Consider the following 22,099-nt stretch of genomic DNA (forward strand, 5'->3'; position numbering starts at 1 on the left):
TCATAACTAGTGGCAGGTGGGTAATTTTTGGCTCCAAAAGCACCTGAAAGTAGGGGGGAGAGGTGCTTTTGGATTTGTACTACTATGAAAGCTGCTTTTGGGCAAAAGCATCAATGGTTTTGGAACCCTTTGGTTGGCTTTTAACTTTTGCAAAAGTAAAAGCAGGTTGGAAAGCCCAACCAAAGGGAGCCTAAACTGATGGTTCTACTTCTGCAGCTCTACCTCGAATCTTTTTGCATGCACAGCTTCCTGCAACAATTTTGAGTCAGAGTTATAGACGTATGTATCAGACTGCGAAGTGGTCACAAAATATGCCGCTGATTCATATCGTTACCTTACCTGTAGTTCTACGCATACCATAAAAGAGTTACCAGTCTCCATTAAAAATCCTAGAATCCTAAAACTTGGACTTGGTGATTTCAGGAGATCGTTTCATGGTTTCTCCAGTGTTGCCTGAATTTTCTCCATAGGCCTTGTCATTCTGCTTTGCCCATTGGCTAATTTAGATTCTCTTCATTCCGTGTTCTTTCCTGTCTGCAAGCATAAGGGAGGACTTTGACCTGATATCCCAGAAAAGGGAAAGAGAGAAGAATTGCACCGATGTAGTACAAATAAGAACTAACCAGCATCTCATGGTCACCCATTATTTCCTCAATCACCTCACAGAGAACCTTCTCTGCACTGTTAGGAACAAGTGCAGCAAAAGCAGCTGGTTCCAACCCTGAAAAGAGAGAAGAGTAAGACCATCAATTTTATGAGACATGACCTCAAAACATTAAGGTTCAGTTTATTTTATCAAAGAGTTTCACCGAATCTATTTCACCATTTCATATTTTAAGATAGAAGTTTTGAATTACCAGTTTCTGGGAAGGCATTGATGAACATCATCATCTCCTCACCAGTCAGACCAGAAAATATGCATATCCTTGGCAGTGATTCTGCAATCTGTGAATTGGACATGCATCTTAGCTAGAGTGCTGTATACAAATTTAAGGGTAGGAAGCAGGAGCTCGATAAATATTGTACGGACAAAAATAATTTTACAAATGTCTTTAGTGAAAACCTTCACAGCTTCTAAATTAGGCTGCTCGGTGTGCATTGCATCCCACAAGGTTTGCTTTGTCATCTCCTCTGTACAATGAATCACCTGACTCAACAAGTCGAAAGCATTGTGAGAACAAAATCCAACTAACTTGGATAGACTTTCAGGATTGCATGTACTAACTATGAGGGGAACAACAAGGGAAAGGCATTATATACTGAAGGAAGGAATTGCTAATAACTTTACCATTCTTGACATGTTTTGACAACACAGCACAGATAAGATTTTCCTCAGAGTTTCACCTCCAATGATTGTGCTAATTAAAATAGAAAAAATCATTATCCCTAAATTCCACTCAAATTTATATTTCTTTCTTTTCTTACTGGAGAGTATGTATATTGGTTCAGTTCCAGTTCCATCTGCAATAACATGTAGCAGAACTACTTTCTCTCAGCAAAGCAAATTGGTAGCTAACCTAGGCAGAATAGTTCCTTATCAACGGTAAATAGCAAAAGGTTACTATGGTTTTCTGTCAGTATATGGATTACGGAATAAACAAGCGACTGCATCCCTTTAACCAACATGTAAACCGATAGAGCTGCCATGCGACTGGAAGATTAAGGTATTATTGCATATGTCAGACGCAGCAGATGCAGAACTTGCCTTGAGGAATTCACCTTCAAGCTCTTTCAGGAAGGCCTGAATCTGCAGAGATTGTGGAACTCACGTTAGTTCAAACGGCAGTGCAGCACAAAGTATTATTTACTACTGCCCATAACACTAAGTGAAATACATATCTAATGTTTGCTAATATTTTTTAGGAACATGGAATGTTAAGGTTTCTGCGCATGTGACAGCATGGCTACATGGCGAAATGAAGATTTCCACGAAAAGTATACGTCGAGCATATAATAGAGTACCTAAAACTCAGGTACAAGATGTATTATTTAGTAGCCATGTCCTATGTGCTTGGTGGAATCTGACAAAGCACAGCCTTATGAATGATCATTTTTAACTTACTACTAAGTATTATCGTTTTTCCCTGAAGCGGGAAGAACTTTGAAGTGCTCTGTTATTTTAAATGTAAGAGTACCGATGCTTTGCACATTGACATCGCTGGTTACCGTGTCAGTTTCGCCTTTCTCAAATCCGATGAGCAATAGTGCCTGAAATTCACACATAACAAGTGTAATGTCAGCATTTCCAAGTAAACGCACCGCAAGAACGCAACGATGTGGAAGAACAAGTGAACAACCGCGAGCCGTGACTCACCGGTGGGCCGTACATGGGATCATCCGCTTTCAACGGCACGAACTTGGAGTCCTCTTCCATCAGTTCGGCGGGAGCTCCTGGAACGCAGGCGCGTCACATAAATGGACCGAAACCGAGTATCAAAACCACCTGAAGTGCGCACTTCCACCGCCACGCCAAGCATCTTACCTTCGGGAGGCAGCGATCGGAGCAAACCACGCCACCGCCGTCTCCTCGGCGGCGCCACCGAGATGGAGGCGGGACCGCGCGGAACCGGCGCGCAATGTAGAGGGTAGGCGGCAGCGGGGCGTGCGGCGAGCACGCGGGGGAGGAAAACGGCGGCAGCGGGTGTTGCGGCCATCGCGGCGCCGGCGGCGAGGAACGGGGAAAGCTATCCTCTTCCCTTGTGGTCTCTCTTTCGCTAGCGCTTTGCCAGCGCGGCTCGTTGGTGAGGTGCCGCTGCCGCGCAACGCCAGCCGTCCGATCAGTATCGTAGGGCTTCCTCCTCGCGGGCAGTTGGCTTCGCGCCGGGCGAGCGCGAGCCTCGAGGTAGCTTGGGTCGCGGCCCCGGCCCAGCCCACTCGACTACGTCAGTTTGGACTTGAACGTGGACCACAACGACCGAACCCGCCGACCCATCCATCCCCGTGCCGGGCGCCGCGCCACGCCGCCGCCGCCGCCGCCGCCGCGACGCCATGGGGAAGCGATCCGGCGGCAGGAAGCTGCCGTTCTTCACGAGATCCTCTTCCTCGTCATCCTCCTCCAAGAGGAATCGCTCCGCGCGCCGCCTCCCTTCCCTCCCCAAGCAGGACAACCCGGCGCGGGCTCTTCTTCCATCCCCCTCCGACGCCTCACCGTCCGCGACCCCGCCTACCGCCGCAGCGGTGCAGACCGCGCAGCCTCCCCCTCCCCTCTCCGCCGCCGCGGGCGCCGGCGGTGCCGTGTCGGGTAAGGTCGGCAAGAAGAAGGCCGGCGCACGCCTTTGGATGCGGCTGGACCGATGGGGCTCTTCCGAGGTCGTCGAGCTCGACAAGGCCTCCATCATCCGCCGCGTCGGCCTGCCGCCGCGGGACCTCCGCATCCTTGGCCCTGTCTTCTCCCACTCCTCAAGCATCCTCGGTGAGCGCCCTTCCCCCATTTATACCCGATCGCTTTTGGTGGTGACAAAACCAAGAAGAACCAAACTGTGGTGTCGTACTAGTAATTTACAACGATTAATTATGCAGCTAGGGAGAAGGCGATGGTAATCAACCTCGAATTCATCAAGGCGATAGTTACTGCCGAGGAGGTGCTCCTGTTGGACCCTCTCGCGCACGAGGTGCTCCCTTTCGTTGACCAATTGAGGCAGCATCTCCCTCAGAAGAGCCTGGTGGGTGGGAATGGTGAATGTGCCCCTGATGGCAATGGGGAAAAGCAGGATGGCTCGCCTGGAGGTCAGGTGCCCTGTCTTAATGAGGCGACCGGGGCAGAGCACGAGCTGCCATTCGAGTTCCAGGTGCTAGAGGTCGCACTCGAGATTGTGTGCTCGTCGCTGGACTTGAGCGTGTCTGAACTTGAGAGGCATGCTACTCCGGTGCTAGACGAGCTGACCAAGAATGTGAGCACGAGGAACCTTGAGCGAGTGCGGAGCCTCAAGAGTCTTCTTACCCGTTTACTTGCCCGTGTGCAGAAGGTATCATTAAAGAGACATCATGTGTGCTTAATTCCTCAGTCTATCCAAACTTAAACAACTTTGGCCATCTGACTGTTTATTATTATCTATATCAATTTTGTAGATCAAATGCCCATTGGAATATATTTCTATTGAGATAATCTTAATTAATTGGTTTCCAGCCTATTCTATTTGCAACAGTGGAGATATCGCTGAATTTTTCAAACAACCCTGAATACTTTATGACAGTGCAGCTTAGATTGGATTCTCCTTATATTGCCTCACACTTGTAGTAATTTTAGTTGCTTGTGCATAGAGTCACAAACCTATCCAGCTAGACGTTTTACTCTGATGTTCTTCTCATTTGCCCTTATGCATTCTGCTGATGCAAAGTGACTGCTTGATGCATTTGCAGTTGTGTTTGCTCTTTGGATTGGCAAAAAAGGCGTGATTAGTTTAATAACTTTAGTTGCAGGGAAGACAAATAGAAATAAAAAGGGTCACCAGCTGTTCAATATTCTTTTGGCATTACATTGTAGGGTTTCTTTTGTTCTTTTTAAGCTTAACAATCTTACTGTTTAAATTGGATTGTTTTGAGCTGACAAGTGTTTCTGTTGTGCTTGTGAGAATTTTGATGATATCTCATATGCTGCTATACTGGGATCTGTTACGTATTTTATTGTCTTATCAGGTGAGGGATGAAATAGAACATCTTCTGGATGATAATGAAGACATGGAACATCTGTATCTAACAAGGAAGCAAGTACAAAACCAGCAGGTTGAGGCTATAATGTCATCTGCTGCTTCCAACAGCATTGTTCCTGCCGGAACAGGTGTGGCCAGGCTGAACTCTAGCTTTCGGCGAAGTGTGAGCATTGCTACCAGCATGCATTTGGATAATGATGTGGAAGATCTAGAGATGTTGCTTGAGGCATATTTCATGCAGCTGGATGGAATTCGCAACAGAATTTTGTCGGTCAGTCCCTTTATCCATATTGAATTAATGTTGTTGTTGTTCTTCTGTACTGTTATTTCTGTAATTATTTGGTACTGTCTTATGATACAGGATCTGTTTGCGATTGAGAGAATTTAATTGCAAAGATAAAACTTCATTTCATTTTCTGCAAAACATAAAGCTCAGTTTATATAAAGTAACAAAATATCAGTTGTTGGATTAGTTCTGATTTCTGGTGAAGAAACCATTTGCATTGGTGTTTCGGCAGAATTATTCAGTGCTCTGTTCCATATCTATGGCTATGTGGACATTGATTTCTTCTTGGAAATTAAACAGGTCCGGGAGTATATTGATGACACGGAAGACTATGTCAACATTCAACTAGACAACCAGCGTAATGAACTCATTCAGCTCCAGCTTACACTGACCATTGCATCCTTTGGCATAGCTGCAAACACATACATAGTTGGGGCTTTCGCAATGAACATCCCGAGCGCTCTGTACAACATCACCGACGGCAGCCTCTTCTGGCCATTTGTTGGGGGCACCTCATCGGGCTGCTTCGTAATCGTCATCCTCTTGTTAGGGTACGCCTGGTGGAAGAAGTTGCTGGGTCCTTGAACGCAAAGGAAAACCATGGAAGAGAACCTTGTCATTGTTGCAGAAAGGAAGCAGGCGTTCTAAGGATAGAAGAATCAAGGGGATAGCAAGAAAACCGTATATAACGTCTCACGAGTAGTCAATAAGATGAGCATACTGTAATTTCTCATCGGCATAAACTACACGACGAGATGATGTAATGATCGATACGCTTTCATGTTAACATCAGCAGATGTAGCTCTTGCTGGCAATGAAAAAAAAATGTTGCCATGAAGCTAATAGTATGTGCAAAGGTTTGCTTTGTATACAGATTTATTCCTCTCTGTTCTGGAGCTACACATGTTTCTTTTGTGCTTCAGTTTTTTGGGTAATCGGCAGCCGGCACGTAATGGTTGTTTTCCTCGCTATATAGCCGCATCCTGAGCCCAGTATACTGATCGATCTCTCCCACCAGACCATGAATCGTGACTCCTTTGTTGAGTGTATCTGATATTTTGTTACATTATAGGCTCATGACACAATCTTAGAAGGTACATGTAAAGAGTGGACAAACAAGGACAGCCACCCCTTTGAGATGAAGGGCTAAGATTTTGGCTACTGCACCAAAAATGTTCGTCTGCGGTGGCAAGAACGAATGCTGCGGATCCTCAACTTTGTTGCATCCTTTTTGTTTTAAAAAATGATAAATCTGCTAAGCGTTTGCATCACCACCATGTCAACATAGTGATTTGGAGACGCTTTGTCCATGAACCTGAGCTGCGCCTAACAGGACAGGCAACAATGCCACCGTGCATGGAGAGCACGCATCATCAGAGCAACAACCTGCTGGGCAGCCAGACATCCTGGGATAGCATGATGAACATTTTACTGCACAAAAGAAGGGTGCTATGAACTATTATCACAAGTTGATCCGGAGAATGTGCAGCCACCTGATATCCCATGAGTGAATCTAAGGGTGCGTTTGGTTTGGAGACAAGAAGGGATGGGACGGTGCCGTTCCTATTTTTTGGGATGGGATCATCCCGTCTTATGTTTGGTTGAGAGGGATGAATTCATCCCAGTTTTTTGTTTGGTACGATGGATTGAAAACGAGGGACGGATGGCTCGGGTAACACCGTTAGCTACATGTGTTTAGTGGGACCCACATGTCATATATGGGCCCACATGTCATCTTCTTTTCTTTTTTTTTTCTCCTCATCCTTATCTTCTCCAACCCGCTAGAGCTCCCGAAGGCCCAGGCTGCACGGCCCCTGCTCGCCCGCCGGAGCTCCGCGCCGCCCCCGCTCGCCCCCGCCGGAGGTCCCTGTCGCCCCGGCCGCGCCGCCCCCGCTCGCCCCCGCCGGAGGTCCCAACCGCGCCGCCCCCGCTCGCCCCAGGCCGCGCCGCCGGAGGTACCCGCTCGCCCCAGGATGCGCCGCCGGAGGGGCCTGCTGGCCGTGGGCACCGGCCGCGGCGCCGGGGTGCTCGCCCCGCCGGCTGGACCCGCTTGCTCCGGCGGCCGCTCGTCCCAGGCCACGCCGTCGGAGGTCCCTGCCGGCCGCCGACCCTGGGCACCGGCCGCGCCACTGGAGGACCCCGTCCTGCCGGAGACGAAGCAGCCCCGCGCCAGTCTTGCGAACGGAGAAGGACGGAGCAGACGGCGCCCGAAGTGGGATGACTCTGTCCGCTCGTTTTGGCCGGACGGGGTCATCCCGCATCTTGGGAGCATATTCCCATTTGTGGACCGTCCCGTCCCTCGTGACTCCGAACCAAACACTATCAAATTTGGGACCGTCCCGCCCCGTCCCGTCCCGTCCCCGGTACCAAACACACCCTAAAGGGTCGAAACAAGGATAAGAGGAGCGGGGGGGAGGGGGGAGGAGCTAAGAATAATCTAATCTTGTACCTTGCTATTAGTACCTAGTCACCAGGTTGATAATCTAAAAGAAGGTTTTACAAGAACACGGCAGACCAAAATACACTACAGCTGATCACAACTGCTACTCTTCTTTTTCCTTTTCCTTTTCTTTTTCTTTCTTTCGATCTTCTTGTCTGGCCCCTTCACCTCCAGTATGGTTTCAGTAAGAGCTGTTTAGCTCTGTGGGAACTGAGAATGGAGCAAGGGTGTTCGGAGGGATTGGAACACCACCCCCACGGAGAGAGACTGTGGGTCTGCTCCAGGCAGCAGTTGCCATGTCATTTGAATCAAAGAAGACCACGATGACGGTTATATCATCATGGAAGTGCCGCCTCACCCCACGATCAATTTTCTTGAGGTCTGAATACCTCATTTCTCTCTTCTTCGCTGCTTCCCGCATTGCGGCCTTTACCAATCTCCGAGCAATTCCCTGGGCCATAAAAGTAAGATCGATGTCAAGAAAATAGCAAGTGATACCTTTTTGTAAGAGCAATAAAGCAACAAAAAGAAATGGTAATTAAGGAAGTTGTGGACTAGTGGTTGCACTATCCTGCCTGTTAAAATACTTCCAGACTTGTTTCATTACTTGTTTATTACGAAATCTACATGGCATGCAATTTACACTTTGACTCTTACTTGCCCTAATTAATGGTAGCAAAATTATCAAAAAAGAACTTCGAGAATATAGAAGTACATGATGGTGAAGCTTATGATAGAATTTCGACGTGACAAATAAAATGTATATTAGCGGTCAGGGTTTCTAGGAATGACTCCATGCCTAATGCCTTCAATGATGACATTTTATTTAGTTAGACTGTAGTATCCACAAGTTTTGAAAAGCAAACATGATTGCTATGAAAACAATCTGTAGCTTTGGGAGGCATGAGAAATATAGACAAAGCAGTCACAAAATAGATCATTTTTATTTCAAGTTGAATGCAAATTGCCAAATTTAGACATGAGATTCCCAGAGACAAATACATGCCTTTTTGGCATACACGCAGTCAAACTATACTTTATTTGTCAGATCTGTAACATTCAAATCGTGTGTGGATTTGTGTCAGGAAGTATTTAACAATTTATTTGGTTTTCTAGGTATACCACACTAAAAATCTGTGGTCAACATTGCATTTTGGAGACGATGTCATTGTCAGGAGTATCCACCAACTAAAACTCTTGCGAAGTCAACAAACTGACATATCTATACTGTCAATAATCAAGATTACACAAGTAGATACTCGGTCACCAAAGATATAAGCCACACAAAAATGGTGTAGAAGATGAAGATAACATTCCAGATTATCCTGGGAGATGGTCTAGTCCAGTACGAGATGAACACAAATTTGCAGGACTAAGGCACGGGGCAGTTTCCTTGTATTACATTTTGCCACACACAATAATCACCCAATACTGCAATGGTAGGTCCATATGGACTTGAATGCTTAAAGATCTAGAGCTGAGGAAATGTTTATTCTGGTATAATTCTCATATTCAACAATCTAAGAGCCTTCATACCAAGGCTTACATCTACTGCACTATCGTAGAACTCGAAATATCTTTAGAAACTTAGAACAGAAGCTTCTAAAAACATACAGATAGTATACTCTCAAATTTCCTAGACAACACGGTACATCCATGTACCTCAACAGGACCATCAGTCAAAGCATGATTAAACTACTACACAAGTGCATTTTTGTAGTTTTGATCAGACAAACAAAAAATAAACTACCACTGCACCTCCAAAGAACCAAGATATAGAAAGATAAACATAAGATAAGAATACATACATTTCGAGGGCTACTCTGGACCATGTCAACTGCTTCCTGATTACTAAGTTGCTCCCAGAGTCCATCAGAAGCAAAAATGATGAACTTATCAGTGGGCTCCATTTGGTGTACAGTGATTGCTGGATCAGAGCTAAGAAGTGGTCTCCTGAAAGTTTCCTGAAGGCGAAACTTGCTGTGCAAAGGTGCTCTGTTGAACTCTGGTTTCTTCAGATATACATCTCCAATTGACCTTGTTATCTGCAAAACATCATCATATCATATGAGACGCCTGGAAGCAGAGCAGTTCAACAAGCAACATTGCATGACAGAAGTCTCTTATACACACTAAGCACCAGAAGTAACTGGTATGCCACTTGAATACAAAATTGACTTAGTAATAGTTACTACTTGACCAAGATCATCTACAAAAAATAATTAACCTACAAAATGCACATGTTCATATCTTGTGTTGACTCACACACCAACATCCGTTTAGGGCACAGCACTGACAATAAGTGCAATTCGGGAGATTGCAATAAGAAAATTGCATCCAACACCTTACAACATATTGGTCATGGTTCATAACAACATTGTCATATTACTGCACCCATGTCTGTTTTTGAGAAAGGAAAATATGTTTGTCCATGACTATAGAATAATCATAAACACACAAAATATGACTCAGTAAACGGAACTACATAACATCAAGCGAAAAAAAGAAATCACATCTATAAAATTTCAACTCTCATACAAGCTTACGAGAAATTTTTGGACTGTTCAAAATATTTTGATAGTCACAACAAACGAACAAAAACTAGCAACTTTTAAAGAAAATTACAACTCAAGTTTTTGTACCTGGATGATACCCTTCACACGCCAAGCATTGTGCTTTAGGACTACAATATGGGGGTCATCAGGATGTGAGGCCTGCAGCTCCCGTCTAACCTCCTCGAAGGATGCATTGTGTTCTGCTGAGAGCTGCATTGCCAAAACCTCTCCAGTTCCCTTGACGAGTCTCCCAAGAACAGCACGGGAATCCCCAAGGTTTGCAACATATAGAGTTCCACTGCAAACCACGCCGACTAGACAGCAAGAGCCAACTGCTGCTAATTGAGGACTCAATGACCATTGGCTGCTAACTACAGAAATGAACCCCTCCTCAGTCGCTTGGAAAGCCTTTCGAATCACATCTGCTGACATGCACTTGTGTTCAGATGCAAATCCTGAAAAACAAAGTTTGTCATGCAAAGGCAAAAATGAAATAGGTAAGCAATTAAAACATATTTATGATATAATTAGAAGATGTGACAGAAGACACAATCCTTTTGCAATCATCAATAACTTTTAGCAGTTTTATTGTTATCACACTATTCCATGCAATGATTTGCGTCCATTCTGTTCCAATTATATCAAGATTGGCCCAGCATAATTGCATCTAAATTTGCGCGCGCTTTTCAGTATCACTCTAGATAGAACAACATTCTATGCAATGCAAGCATACAATCGAGATCCACCAAAATGGCAAACATCTTTATTTGATAGCAATCAGCATCAACTATACACAGTTGCATATCACAAAATTGGATGCATCGATCATAAATCGGATAGTGTAGTCTGATTGTTATTTTTGAACTAAAGCATGAACTTCAGCAGCAGTAGAGGCCTTACTCCTCAGGTGGTTGAAGAGATGATCATTGATGTACCGTGCCGTCTCCGGGCCACCATGCCCATCATAGACGCCAACGAAGGTGCCTTGGAGGTCGGGCTCCGTTGCGCTCAGCGGCCCGGATTCCACCTGGCTATGGTCCTCCAGCAGGTTGTTGGCCTGGACCACGGCCATGGAGAACTCACCGTCGACGACCCGCCCGCCGTCCTTGTACCACAGGAGCCCGTCCTGGCGGCCGGCGGCGTCCGATCCTCTTCGGGAGCGCCCGGCCGGCGAAGACGGCCCCCAGCAAGATCTCAAGTACTCCATCACAGCCGATAGCATCCCTCATCTCCGCCACCGCCCCATCGCCCACTTCGTCACGAAGACCATTTCTTTACACTCCTGTTCTCCAATATCTTCTTCCTGCCCCGTCGCACCCGCGAAATCTGCAATTGGAATCGAAGGGGATGCATATGAAGATCAGCCGCCGCGCATCTAGCACCCAAATTGCATGATCGAAGGGAGGAAGGCCACCAGGTCCACCATACTTTCCTTTGAATTGGGAGGAGAAGCAAAAAAGGATTACCTTTTCTTGGATATTTTCCCTAGTAGCTGCGCGCCGGATTGCTGCGCCCGCGATCTCTCAGCCAGAGGAGGGCTCTTAGATATGGAAACCTATCGATCTCGGCCGCGGAGAAGTCAGCAAAGATTGGGTTTTTGTAGAAACGGTGGGCTCCTCCGCGGGATCCAAAAGAAGCAACCAGGAAACCGAACCGAAAAGACTACAAAAAGATGGGCTCTTTCGCTTTGCCTCCCCTTCCTCCTTCCAACTTTCAAGTATCCCAGACTCGATCGAAGAACAAACAGACAGATCAGAGCATCTGCTCCGCTCCATATAGATATATGAAGAGCAGAAGCAGAGCGAGAGAGAACAAAAACTACAGGAGACGCAACCAACTAAACCAGGGAAGAGGGACGAGAGGGAGAGAAGGAGCGGAGGCAGGGCCGGCAAGGCAGCGCTCAGACTACCGGATTCTAGTTTTTCGCAAGAGGGATTTTGGGGTGGCGAACAGGGCCGGATAACGAGCCGGTTCTGCTCAGCTTTGTGCGGCTCGACGCCTCGACTCACCTACCGGTTTCAACGGGGAGTGAGCTTTCGTAACATTAAATTTAATGTCACGTCAGCAAAATTGGTAAGGTAATTAATAGAAAGAGTTTTATCAGATGAGAGAAAAATTTCATCCTCATGGTATTCATCTAGCACAGTTACATAATTCTCAGTCTAAATAAGTGCAATAAAACTGTGCACTGAGATTAACCTTAGGCTATTCCCGTGCATGATTTCATCATGGTTTTATGCACATTAATTAGCTGACACATCAGCTTTTGTGGTGACATGGCAAGAAATTGAAGAGGAGAGAGACGATACATGTTTCGTCCAGATAAAACGAGGTCGGTACTATTACTCAGGCCTTGGTTCTTCCGCGGATTTGGTGCGGCGGCGGAAAAATTTGCTCGGCGCGAGCTTTTCTCGCCCGCGCCCAGACCCTCGCTCCTACCATTCTCCTACATATCTCCCACCCTTGCATTTCCATCTAGGCCCTATCCATTCCATTTGCGCCGCCCCTACTCCAATCGCGGCTTCCTCTGTGCTGTCAGCGGTGCTTTCCCGATAGAATCAGATGCTGACCTGGGAGAAGAGAAGTGGAGTGAGCAAGTGGAAGGCGTCGCTACCATCACCAACACCACCGCATCTTGGTGTGCCACCGGTACCGCCACCATAGCTGGTTTCGGTGGGAGCGCCGCCTGTCGGTGTTTAGATCCGGCAACCTACTGAGGGGGTGTCCGAGGTAGTGTTTGGTTTGTGGGGCTCGCCGAGATTAAAAACTCGAAGGTGAACTCAGACACACGATTTAGACAGGTTCGGACCGCTAGATTGCGTAATATCCTACATCCTGTCTATTGGTTGGATTGAATTATTTTGGAGGAGGTCCCTACCTCTCCTTATATCTCTGGGGGCAGGGTTATAGGTCGGTTGATTTACAAGAATACTAGTCGGATTCGACTAGGATAGTCCTACTCTAATTGCTACGATTAGTTTTCCTAATCCTTGACTAGTTGTTGTCTTGCCACGTAGACTACGCCGTCCTGCACCGTAGCCTCCATGTCAGACACATCTCAGTGTCCAGCCCTGTATCTAGCCCTGTATCTAGGATTGTCCAAACCTTCTGGTTAGCCCATAAATGTATGTACGACAAGCCCCCGAGTACTTTTTAGTCAAATGCAGCAGTCCTGAATACTTTTGTAGACCTCACCAACTAGTTTTGGTGCTCTTCGAGTACTCCATCGAGTTGAGTCTTCAAACATACTCGAGCACTGCCATGTGGCTAGAATGTGCTCAAGCCTCATTTAACATGATTTTGAATCATTCAATCTTGAATTTTTATATGGAAGTGTGATAAAAAGTCGCATTCCATATAGAGTAGCATCCGAGCCTTAGGTTGAATCAAAGAATCAGGCTGAGAATCAATCTGTAATTTGCATCTCTTTTCCCTTAAAACCTAGAGAAAAAAAATTTAGCTGATAGGCATGTGGCACACAGCCCTCGAGCCGTTACACGACTAGTTTGGTAGGTAAAAGGGTCAACCTTTGGTTAACGTGACCATCTATCGATAATAATCTTATCTCTTCCGAAAATAATGGTAACTGCTAATTAGGTGCAAAATCTTCGGATCCATTAAAACCTAAATATTCCTTTATTCCCGCCACCGTTACTGTGCCGCAGTTATAAATAACGAGGGAAAACATTCCGTTTGTTTTACCTTTGCCATCTGCTCTTTGTAACGTCCGTAAAAATCTACCAAATTAAATCACTCGTTAAAAAGGCACTCCAAAATCTTTCCGACCGTTGAGCCCGTCAAATCTTTTCCTTTCCGTCGAATTCGCCGTCCCGGCCCCGACGTCGTGGACCCTCTTTTACCGTTCCCCGTATTTCTCGCCGCGTGCCCGTCAAATCCATCACGCGTGCCGTCAAATCCTGTAATTCCCGCCGTCTCCCTCTTTTCCCTTCTCCCCTTTTTCCCTCTCTTTCTTCCTTCTTTTTCTTTCCCATTTCCTTCTTCCTTCTCCTTTTCCTCTTTCCTCTCTCTCTCTCTCTCTCTCTCCTTCTTCTTCTTCCCACGGCTGTCTCCCTTTTCCTTTGGCATCCGGCGCACGGCGCCTTGCCTCTGGCGCCGAACCCCCGCACGCGCGTGCCAGGCCACGCGCGCCGAGCCCACCTCGCCCCGGGCCGCGCGCCTGACCGCGCCGGGCCGCGGGCGCCCGCGCCCCGCCCCACGCCTGCGCCGCGCTGCCGCCTACCGCCCCCGGGCGCGCCAGCATCCCCGCCCCGTGCTGCGCCGCCTGCCGCCCGCTCCCGCGCACGGCCCGCCCACCACCCGCCGCCTGCGCCGGCCCCACGCCTCACACGTTCGCCCACGCGCACGCCCGAGCCGGTCAACCGCGCCGCGCCACCCACTCCACGCGAAGCCGCCGTCCCGTCGCCGCCTTGTGCACCGGCCCGCCCACCGGCCATCGCACGCCGCCTCTCCCAACGCGCCTCCCCACGCCGGTCGCCGCCCCTGTGCCCTCGTCGACCATGCCGCACCTCCCCACCACGCCATTCACACGGAGCACCGCTCCGGCACGCCACCGGCCGAGATTCGCGGCGTCCCTCGGAGACCGCCGGCCGCAAGCTCCTCCTACCGCCTATAAAAGAGGTGCCAAGCCCTGCTGCCTCCCCACACCACCAACACCATCCTCCAAGCTTGCCAGCCCTCCTCCTTCCGCCTTCCCCGGCGCCAACCGCCGCCACCACCAAGAACTCCGCCACTGCCTCCTTGCCGCCGTCGGCCCCCTTGGTCCGGCCACCAATCGCCCAAGGTGAGGGGTCAAATGGGTTCCCCTTACCCCTCCTATACCTCTCCCCCACCCGGCCCGCCGCCGGCGAAGTCCGGCCGGCCGGCCCGACGCCGGCCATTCGCCCCCTCCTCCCCTTCCTTTGTTTCGGCCAAGGAAGAAGAAGGAGAACCTCTTTCTTCTCGATCTGCCCCTCCATTTCTCTCTATTTACAACCCGGTCCTTCCACCTCTCTCTAGGGATTCTCACAGCTGAGCCCTTCCACTTTTTAGAATATTTACAAATAGGTCCTCGGTTTTCACAATTCAGTCCTAAACCTTGTTTTAAAGCCCCTAACATCCCTTTAACCCGTCATTTCATGCGCCAAACTTCCTCCAATCGATCCCAAATTTGACCACGGCCTCCTCTCGTATATTTCCACCGAGGCATATCCAAATTTCATGAAAATACCCTTCCTACCTATTTTCCGTTCACATTTCCTGTTCGAAGCTCAACGGGTAAAATCTTTTTCCTTTTTATTTATTGTGTGCTCGTTTGTGTGTGCCGTAGATCGCGGAGTACCCGAGGAGGAGCACGAGGAGGAGTTCGACCGCAAGCCCAAGCCCGAGGACCAGTACCGCGAGCAGGAGTTCCCGGAAGGCTTTGAGAACGGCAAGTCCAACCTGATCATTTGATGCATATTTAATACCCAGCTTTTCAAACACAACCTATTGGCCTGTTTTATAAAATGCATATTGTTTTATTGCAAGACATGGTTGGAGATAGCCACCCCTTGATTGTTCTGATTATTCCTTGTTGTCCTATATTTATCTCTAAATATGAGTTGCTCTGTTTAGATGATAAACACTGCTAGAATGCTTAGGAATTCGTTACTCAAATTCAATCATGACTACACTTGTTTATTTGAAAAATAAATGTGTGAGTGTGTTCAACTGAGGAGTTGAGTTTTCGGGTGTAAAGAGAGGTGGTGCGTGGATGAGATGGATGGGCGTTTCTTGTGTGGAATGCCGGATTGTTGACCTCATACCTTAGTGGTTGAGCAAAGTTGGGAGATATCCATCTTGTCACGGCTAAGGACCGAGTTGATGTGTCATCTTGCCTAATTCAACCATCGTGCAACCACTCGACCGTTGTATGGGCAACGGCTTAGCATAAATCCCACTAGCTAAACTACTAGGCTTCAGGTGTGCTGGTGAGCGACGGGAGCCCTTGGAAAAGGATTAAGCTCTTGGTGACTTAGTGTGACGACTGACCCTAAATCTCTCGAGTTAATCTTAATCCGAGTCCCTGATCCCTATCTCAGCCTTCCCGAGTTTAAGTACTCAACCTCCAGTCCGGTCCCAACCCCTGAGAACCGACCCCTCCTTGCCGTTTCCCCAGTTCCGACCCTGCCGACCCCAACCCACCCCGCCGGATCTTCTAAGTCTTCCCACAACACCTACTCCTTTCAATCTGAGCAGTGGACCACCCGAGACTGACCGGTGGACCCGCAATCTTTTTCCCAGATCTCCTGGTGCAGACGCACTCGAGTGGCATGCTCGCTTCAGCGCTTTTCCGCCGCGTGGCTCAATTCCTCCGACACCCGCCGCTCCGCCCCGTCGCCGGTCATGACCAGGTGGATTCCTGCGCCCCCCTTTCCCCAATTGCAGCGGAAGCCCTCTGCAACTTTTTCTGCAGCGCCTCGTCGCTCGCGCCCATCATCACCTTGCCGGACCCCCGGCTGCAAGGCCCGATGTCTCCCGGTTTTTCTGTCGCCCCTTCACAGTCGCGCCGCCCAGGTCCGCGCTACGCGACGATTCCTCCTCCGCCAACCCCGGCCCTGGCCGCGACAGCTCCTTTCCGCCTTGCCAGATCTGCGCCCCGACAGAGTGTTGCTTCGCGCTCGCCCGCGCAGCAGCAGCCCGCCTGTCTTCTCACCTGTGCGCCCTCGTTTCTAGCGTCGTTTTCCCGGTCACTTCCATCAGATCCACCGCATGACGACGCCCGCATCCGCCAAATCTCAACCACCGGCAAGTTCGCGCCTGCGCCGCCCTGTCTGCAGTGCCCAATAGCTGAAGGCGTCATCCCCGAAGTCCTGCTCCACCGCCCTCGTCGCTCAATCGCCGCCCAGGCAGAGCACTCCATTGCTTCTTCCCCGGCCTTCGCGCCGCCCCACCCCTTCCCTCTTCCGCGCAGCTATAAAACGGGATGCGCAAGCCCCGCCAGAGTTTCCCTTGCCCTAGCTGCCATCTCTCTTGCTCCTTGTTCAAGCTCACAGCGCCACCACCTAAGTCTGAGGAACTCTCCTCTCTGCTCAAGCACCACCGCTTTCCCGATCCGCCAGCCACTGCTTTCAGTACTGCCCAAGAGCTTGCTTGTGATCCACAAGAAGTACCGCCGCCGCCGGACATTCTCGCCGCCGTCCCAAGCCCCTAGTTCTTCCGCCCAAGCCTCCTCTGTAAGACGAAGGTAGGCTGCTGACCCCTGTTTGCTTCGCCCGACCCCTCTATCCGCCCGACCCCGGTTCCGTCTCGCCCGACCCTGTCTGTTCCGCCGACCCTTCTCCGGACACTTGAGGATTATTTCCTTATCTTTTTTTTTGAAGTGAGGGTGTATGTGTAAAAGTTGGGGACCTTTCAGCGTTGAGTCTGAGGACCCCTAGCACATCAAACCCTCTAGATTAAGGGTCAGATCATAAGTTCCTTTCCTCCGACCCTTACCTCTTGATCTCCACCAACTCCATTGAACCTCCCCACCCTCCTGTAACTTGTCGCAAGTTTCTGGGCTCAGACTTGCAAGTGTTGCTGTTGAAATAACCATCTATGCTAACCAATGCATTGCATTCGTGTAGAGCTGCGTCTCACCGACGGCTACTACGAGCTGCACCCGGCGCCAGAAGACGAAGCTGTAGCCGAGCTCCTGCCCCCAGAAGCCGAAGCCGCCCAAGCAGAAGAGCAGCTTCCTTCCTTCTCGCTTGAAGGCAAGCCCCGGATGCATGAATCCCCTATGTTTTGCCAAACTTGCGCATGCCTTCTTTAAACATGCTTGTGCATTTACGTATAAGAGTTGTTTGGAACCATAGATGCATAACCTAGCTCCCTTGATCTGAACACTAGCTGTTGGACCGAGTAGATGCTTTGCTCAAGTAGGAAGCGGTAAAAGTCGAGTGATTTCCTGTCACTCGCGAGTTTATAGGAGTTGGTTGAGTTCTCTTCTGTTACAACTGTAAGGACGATGGACGGGGCAGGGTTTTGGGTAACTCTTTGGTGGTCGGTTGATCGCCCCGTCTGTCTATGAAACTTGCTAAGGCCCGACAGTGGTGGTGTTCGTGATCAAGTGTTTAAAAGTACTAACCTCATACTTATTATGGGATGAGGAAGCCTAGTACCGGATTGAACCTAGACGTGAGCGGTCGCCCCATTGTCCTTGGACGGAGTTTCCCCTGCGGCCGCACGTGGTGGCAAGTGTGGTCACAGAACGGCAGAGGCCGGGTCTGTGAAACCTTGCACCAAAGGAAATGGGCCTGACACGGTCTAGGGAATTGATGGGGAAGGCCGACATAGGAAGCGACCCTCGGTGGTGCGTGGATGTCGTGAGGTTAGGTTCACCATGCATGGTTAACGAACTCGAATTGATTCGTCTGCCTCTCACAGTTTGAGACTGCTTGATCGCAATGCTACCCTGAGTAATGATGAAATCTGATGATAACTTGGCCTCGGTACTGTTATATACCCTCTGTTTGGTTCTATGTTTGCTTAGGGTAAGTTGCTAACCTAGACCGGATAATGAACTTAGAACCTGAGCTAAAACTTCGAAAATAAGGATCTACTTAGTGCTTCTTGGCAAACAAACCCCTCAGCCAAAAAGTCTTGCATGTCTAGAAGTGGTGGAGTAGCGTACTCCCTGGCGGTTAAGTCTTGTTTAGCTTAGTAGCTCAGCCTTGTTGTGGCTTTTTCTTTTTTAGGTGAAGTTGCTGCTCCCGAGTCTTCTTCTGTTGGCACTTGGCCGCCTCAACTCCCTCCGGGTTGGACGGTTGAGTGGGATCCCTCCTCGGATGGCGAGGAGAGGGATCACTGACGTCCTGGCTGGCCTCACCAGGGATGTCCGACCCCGACGAAGTAGCTTCCGCTTGCTGTTTTACCTTCTGTTGTTTCCTTTTGAACCTTGTAAAACTCTGATGTTTGTTTTATAACCAAACCAAATGGTTAAATTGCTTAACTTAGTGGACTTGCTGTATTCTCTGGAACCGCTCACCTTCGTGTGGGTTTGCTATTCGGTCCTGTTCAAGTGGTTACATCGGATAAAATCCGACGGCACTTCGTGTTTACTTGGTTAAGGCATGAGTGTCGCATATCAGGCGGCGTAATCATGTTTAATCAAGCAAATCCGAAGTGGATCCGCCACACTTAGGTCCCGGTTTCGGCCTCGTGGATGGGTCGTTAACCCCGTGGGAGCTTGCGTGTTGACTAGTCAGTTTTAGCTAAGGTGGGTAATGGCTTTGTTAGGATCCGCACCGGCACTAAGGTGACTCGTGCTGCGGTACCCTACTTGTGAGAAAAGTGTACAACCTCTGCAGAGTTAAAACCTATTCTGGTAGCCGTGTCCACGGCATTGGACGAGTTACAGCTTGGTCACATAACTAGCATTTGGAGATGGTTGGTTTTTATGGCATGTGTTGGATTTTGGAAGTGTTCGGCAGTTGTGCCGTGCGCTACGGCGGACGGGGAGTCCGGTAGCGATAAAACTTGGATCCTTTGTGTAGGATCAACCCCACTTAATGCTTCGGTTACTAAAGAAAATGCCTTGCAAAAATTCTTTGAAATAAAACCCTGCATGTGTCAAAAATCTAGCTTTATTGCAAATAAACCTTAACCATATCCTTGTTGAATCCTATGCATGTTCTTGCTGTATCCCCCTCCATGGATGGGGCTGGACTTGTTGAGTACTTTTGTACTCACCCCTGTTTTGTTGCTTCAGAGGAGGATCCGGACTACGTCACCGAGGACTTCGAGTAGGAGGTTGCGTCTGCACCCAACGCTGCCTGCGGTGTTGGCCCTTTTGCAGGATGCTTCCGCGGACGCATCGTTCCGATTGCAGCCCGGAGTCCGACTGGACTGCAACTTGGATTTGTATTGTTATCGCTTTAGTTTTACTTTGGGTGTGGCTTGCCCGCCCGCTCCTTCGGGAGTTGTACGGTTTTTGAACTATCTGTTGAATAAATGTGTTATCAGCCTCCTGGGACTGATAATTGGATCACATTTAGTCTCTACTTATGTGGGGACGCTTCACTCTTTCAACTTCTGCACTGTAGCCCTAGCGCCGCCCCTGCCCGATCCTCGAGCGCTAGTGCCGAAGACTCTTGTGGCAACAAGGATGAGGAAGAAAGCAGCTGCAGCCAAGGCGGTGGAAGGTGAGAAGAAGGCAGACAAGAAAAAAGAGATCAACTGCCGGCCCCAAGTATGGAAAGATGGACGAAACTGCGCTGCCGTTCCCTGCCTGTGCTTGGAAGCGATCATCGCTGAAGGAGGAAGATATCAAGGCGCTGATAGCGGCTAACATTTTACAAGAGCAAGATATCATCAACTGGCTAGGTTTCTTCTGACAACTACCGTACAGAGCACCTCAACTTCGAGGTGGCCAGCTTCAAGACTTCCTACCATGCTATCTTATGCAGACCCCATGATGGCTAGGTTTATGGCAATTCCACATCGCACCTACCTTGTCCTTAAGATGTCAGCTCCAAACGGTGTCCTCTCCATCTACGGCGACATCGAGATGTTGTACAAATGCGACGCGGAGGCAGTACAGCTCGTTGAAGCCTTCGAGTGCTCGACCAAAGCTACCACCATGCTAGCCGAGGCCCAAATGGTGGACCAGACCTAGCTCATGATCCCAGAGATGGAGGCAACGTCCATAGCGGTGCCGCCCGACCCTAAGGTCAAGAAGATCTGCCTCGGCCTCAAAAATCTAACCAAGACGACCCTCATAGGGACCGACCTCTCCGCCAAATAGGAACTCGCGCTCACCAATTTTCTCCGGGACAATTCAGACATATTCACGTGGAAACCATCCGATATGTCCGGTGTCCCGCGGGAGCTGGCTGAGCACTCCTTGGACTTTAGCAAGACAGCAAGACTGTTCAAACAAAAGCTTCGCCGTTTCACCCAAGATCGCAAGGAGGCCGTTAGGGTAGAACTCAATAATCTCTTAGCTACCGGATTCATCCATGAATGTAAGCACCCTAACTAGTTAGCAAATCCAATCCTTGTAAAAAAGAAAAACTGGTGAATGGAGAATGTGTATCGACTACACCGACCTCAACAGGCACTGCCCTAAGAACCCCTTCTTCAAGCTACTAAAAAAGGTGGACAAGTTCGAGTGGTATGACAAGGCCAGCAAGTCACTTGAAGAGCTCAAAGCTTTCCTTACCACTCCCCTCATCATGACGGCCCCAGCCGACCAAGAAACGCTACGACTCTATATCTCTGCAACAACGCACGTTGTCAGCGCCGTGCTAGTTGCGGAGTGCGAATAGCCTGGCCATGCACACATGGTGCAACGACCGGTGTATTATGTTAGCGAGGTCCTCAGCGACTCCAAGATTCACTACACACAGGTTCAGAAATTGCTCTACGCAGTTTTGATCTCGTCTAGAATGCTGCGCCACTACTTCCAAGCGCACAAGATCCGGGTGGTATCCTCGTACCTACTCGGCAAAATCCTCCACAATTGGGATGTCAACGGCCGAGTTGTCAAGTGGTCTGTAGAGCTCGGTGAGTTCAACCTCAATTTCTGCCCACATCATGCGGTCAAGTCGCAGATCCTGGCCAATTTCGTGGCTGAGTGGATAGAGATCTAGAAGCCGTCCTCCCTGGAGAGGCCAGAACATTGGACAATGTACTTTGACGATGCCATCAACCTCGAAGGAGCCGGCACATGAGTCCTCTTCGTATCCCCCAAAGGTAAGCAGCTCAAATATGTTTTCCAGATCCATTACAATGCCACCAACAATGGCGCCGAGTATGAGGCTCTCATCCATGATCTCCGCATTGCCGTTTCCCTCGAGATCAAGCGCATCATTGCGTACGGTGACTCCAAGGTCATCATTGAGCAGGTCAACAAGAACTGGAACTGCACTAAGGAAACCATGGATGCTTACTGCAGAAATCCGCAAACTTGAGGCCCACTTCGATTGTCTCGAGTTCCATCATGTCCCCAGGGAACACAACATCGTCGTCGACATCCTTTTCGAGCTCGGCTCCAAGTGTGCACAAGTCCCGGTCGGCGTGTTCGTACAAGATCTTCAGAAACCTTCCATCAGGATTCTAGACCCAGACCAGATCAATGACAGTACTGAGGCTTCAGCCAACTCAGCTCCTACCGACGTCATGATAATTGAGGCAGAAGAAGACT

The 22,099-nt window shown here is 49.1% G+C and overlaps 3 protein-coding genes across 4 annotated transcripts; 1 reads left to right on the plus strand and 2 right to left on the minus strand.

Annotated features, from left to right (window-relative positions):
* Positions 1-21: 21 nt before the first annotated feature.
* LOC101763249 lies at positions 22-2,739 on the minus strand. Of its 2 annotated transcripts, XR_001163002.2 has the most exons (9): positions 2,483-2,739; positions 2,315-2,391; positions 2,167-2,208; positions 1,706-1,747; positions 1,064-1,147; positions 858-945; positions 624-721; positions 340-534; positions 22-249 (listed from the first exon to the last, which is right to left on the minus strand). XR_001163002.2 is itself a non-coding variant. In XM_004983718.3 (8 exons), exons 1-8 carry the CDS (start codon positions 2,652-2,654, stop codon positions 514-516), a joined length of 624 nt encoding a protein of 207 aa, XP_004983775.1. In that variant the 5' UTR covers positions 2,655-2,739; the 3' UTR covers positions 259-513. The 2 variants fall into 2 exon arrangements, 1 of the variants encoding a protein (XP_004983775.1); XM_004983718.3 differs by lacking the exon at positions 22-249 and having other exon boundaries at positions 259-534.
* Positions 2,740-2,874: 135 nt separating this feature from the next.
* On the plus strand, positions 2,875-5,835 carry LOC101764055 (putative magnesium transporter MRS2-G). Its single transcript, XM_004983719.3, has 4 exons — positions 2,875-3,412; positions 3,520-3,965; positions 4,636-4,920; positions 5,236-5,835. Exons 1-4 carry the CDS (start codon positions 2,989-2,991, stop codon positions 5,518-5,520), a joined length of 1,440 nt encoding a protein of 479 aa, XP_004983776.1. The 5' UTR covers positions 2,875-2,988; the 3' UTR covers positions 5,521-5,835.
* A 1,533-nt stretch (positions 5,836-7,368) lies between these two features.
* On the minus strand, positions 7,369-11,890 carry LOC101764461 (probable protein phosphatase 2C 72). The gene is made up of 5 exons (XM_004983720.3): positions 11,397-11,890; positions 10,831-11,256; positions 10,018-10,385; positions 9,184-9,420; positions 7,369-7,826 (listed from the first exon to the last, which is right to left on the minus strand). Exons 2-5 carry the CDS (start codon positions 11,150-11,152, stop codon positions 7,557-7,559), a joined length of 1,197 nt encoding a protein of 398 aa, XP_004983777.1. The 5' UTR covers positions 11,153-11,256; positions 11,397-11,890; the 3' UTR covers positions 7,369-7,556.
* Between the last annotated feature and the right edge of the window lie 10,209 nt (positions 11,891-22,099).

Source organism: Setaria italica, chromosome IX, assembly GCF_000263155.2.
Source record: "Setaria italica strain Yugu1 chromosome IX, Setaria_italica_v2.0, whole genome shotgun sequence".
Taxonomy (NCBI): Eukaryota; Viridiplantae; Streptophyta; class Magnoliopsida; order Poales; family Poaceae; genus Setaria; species Setaria italica.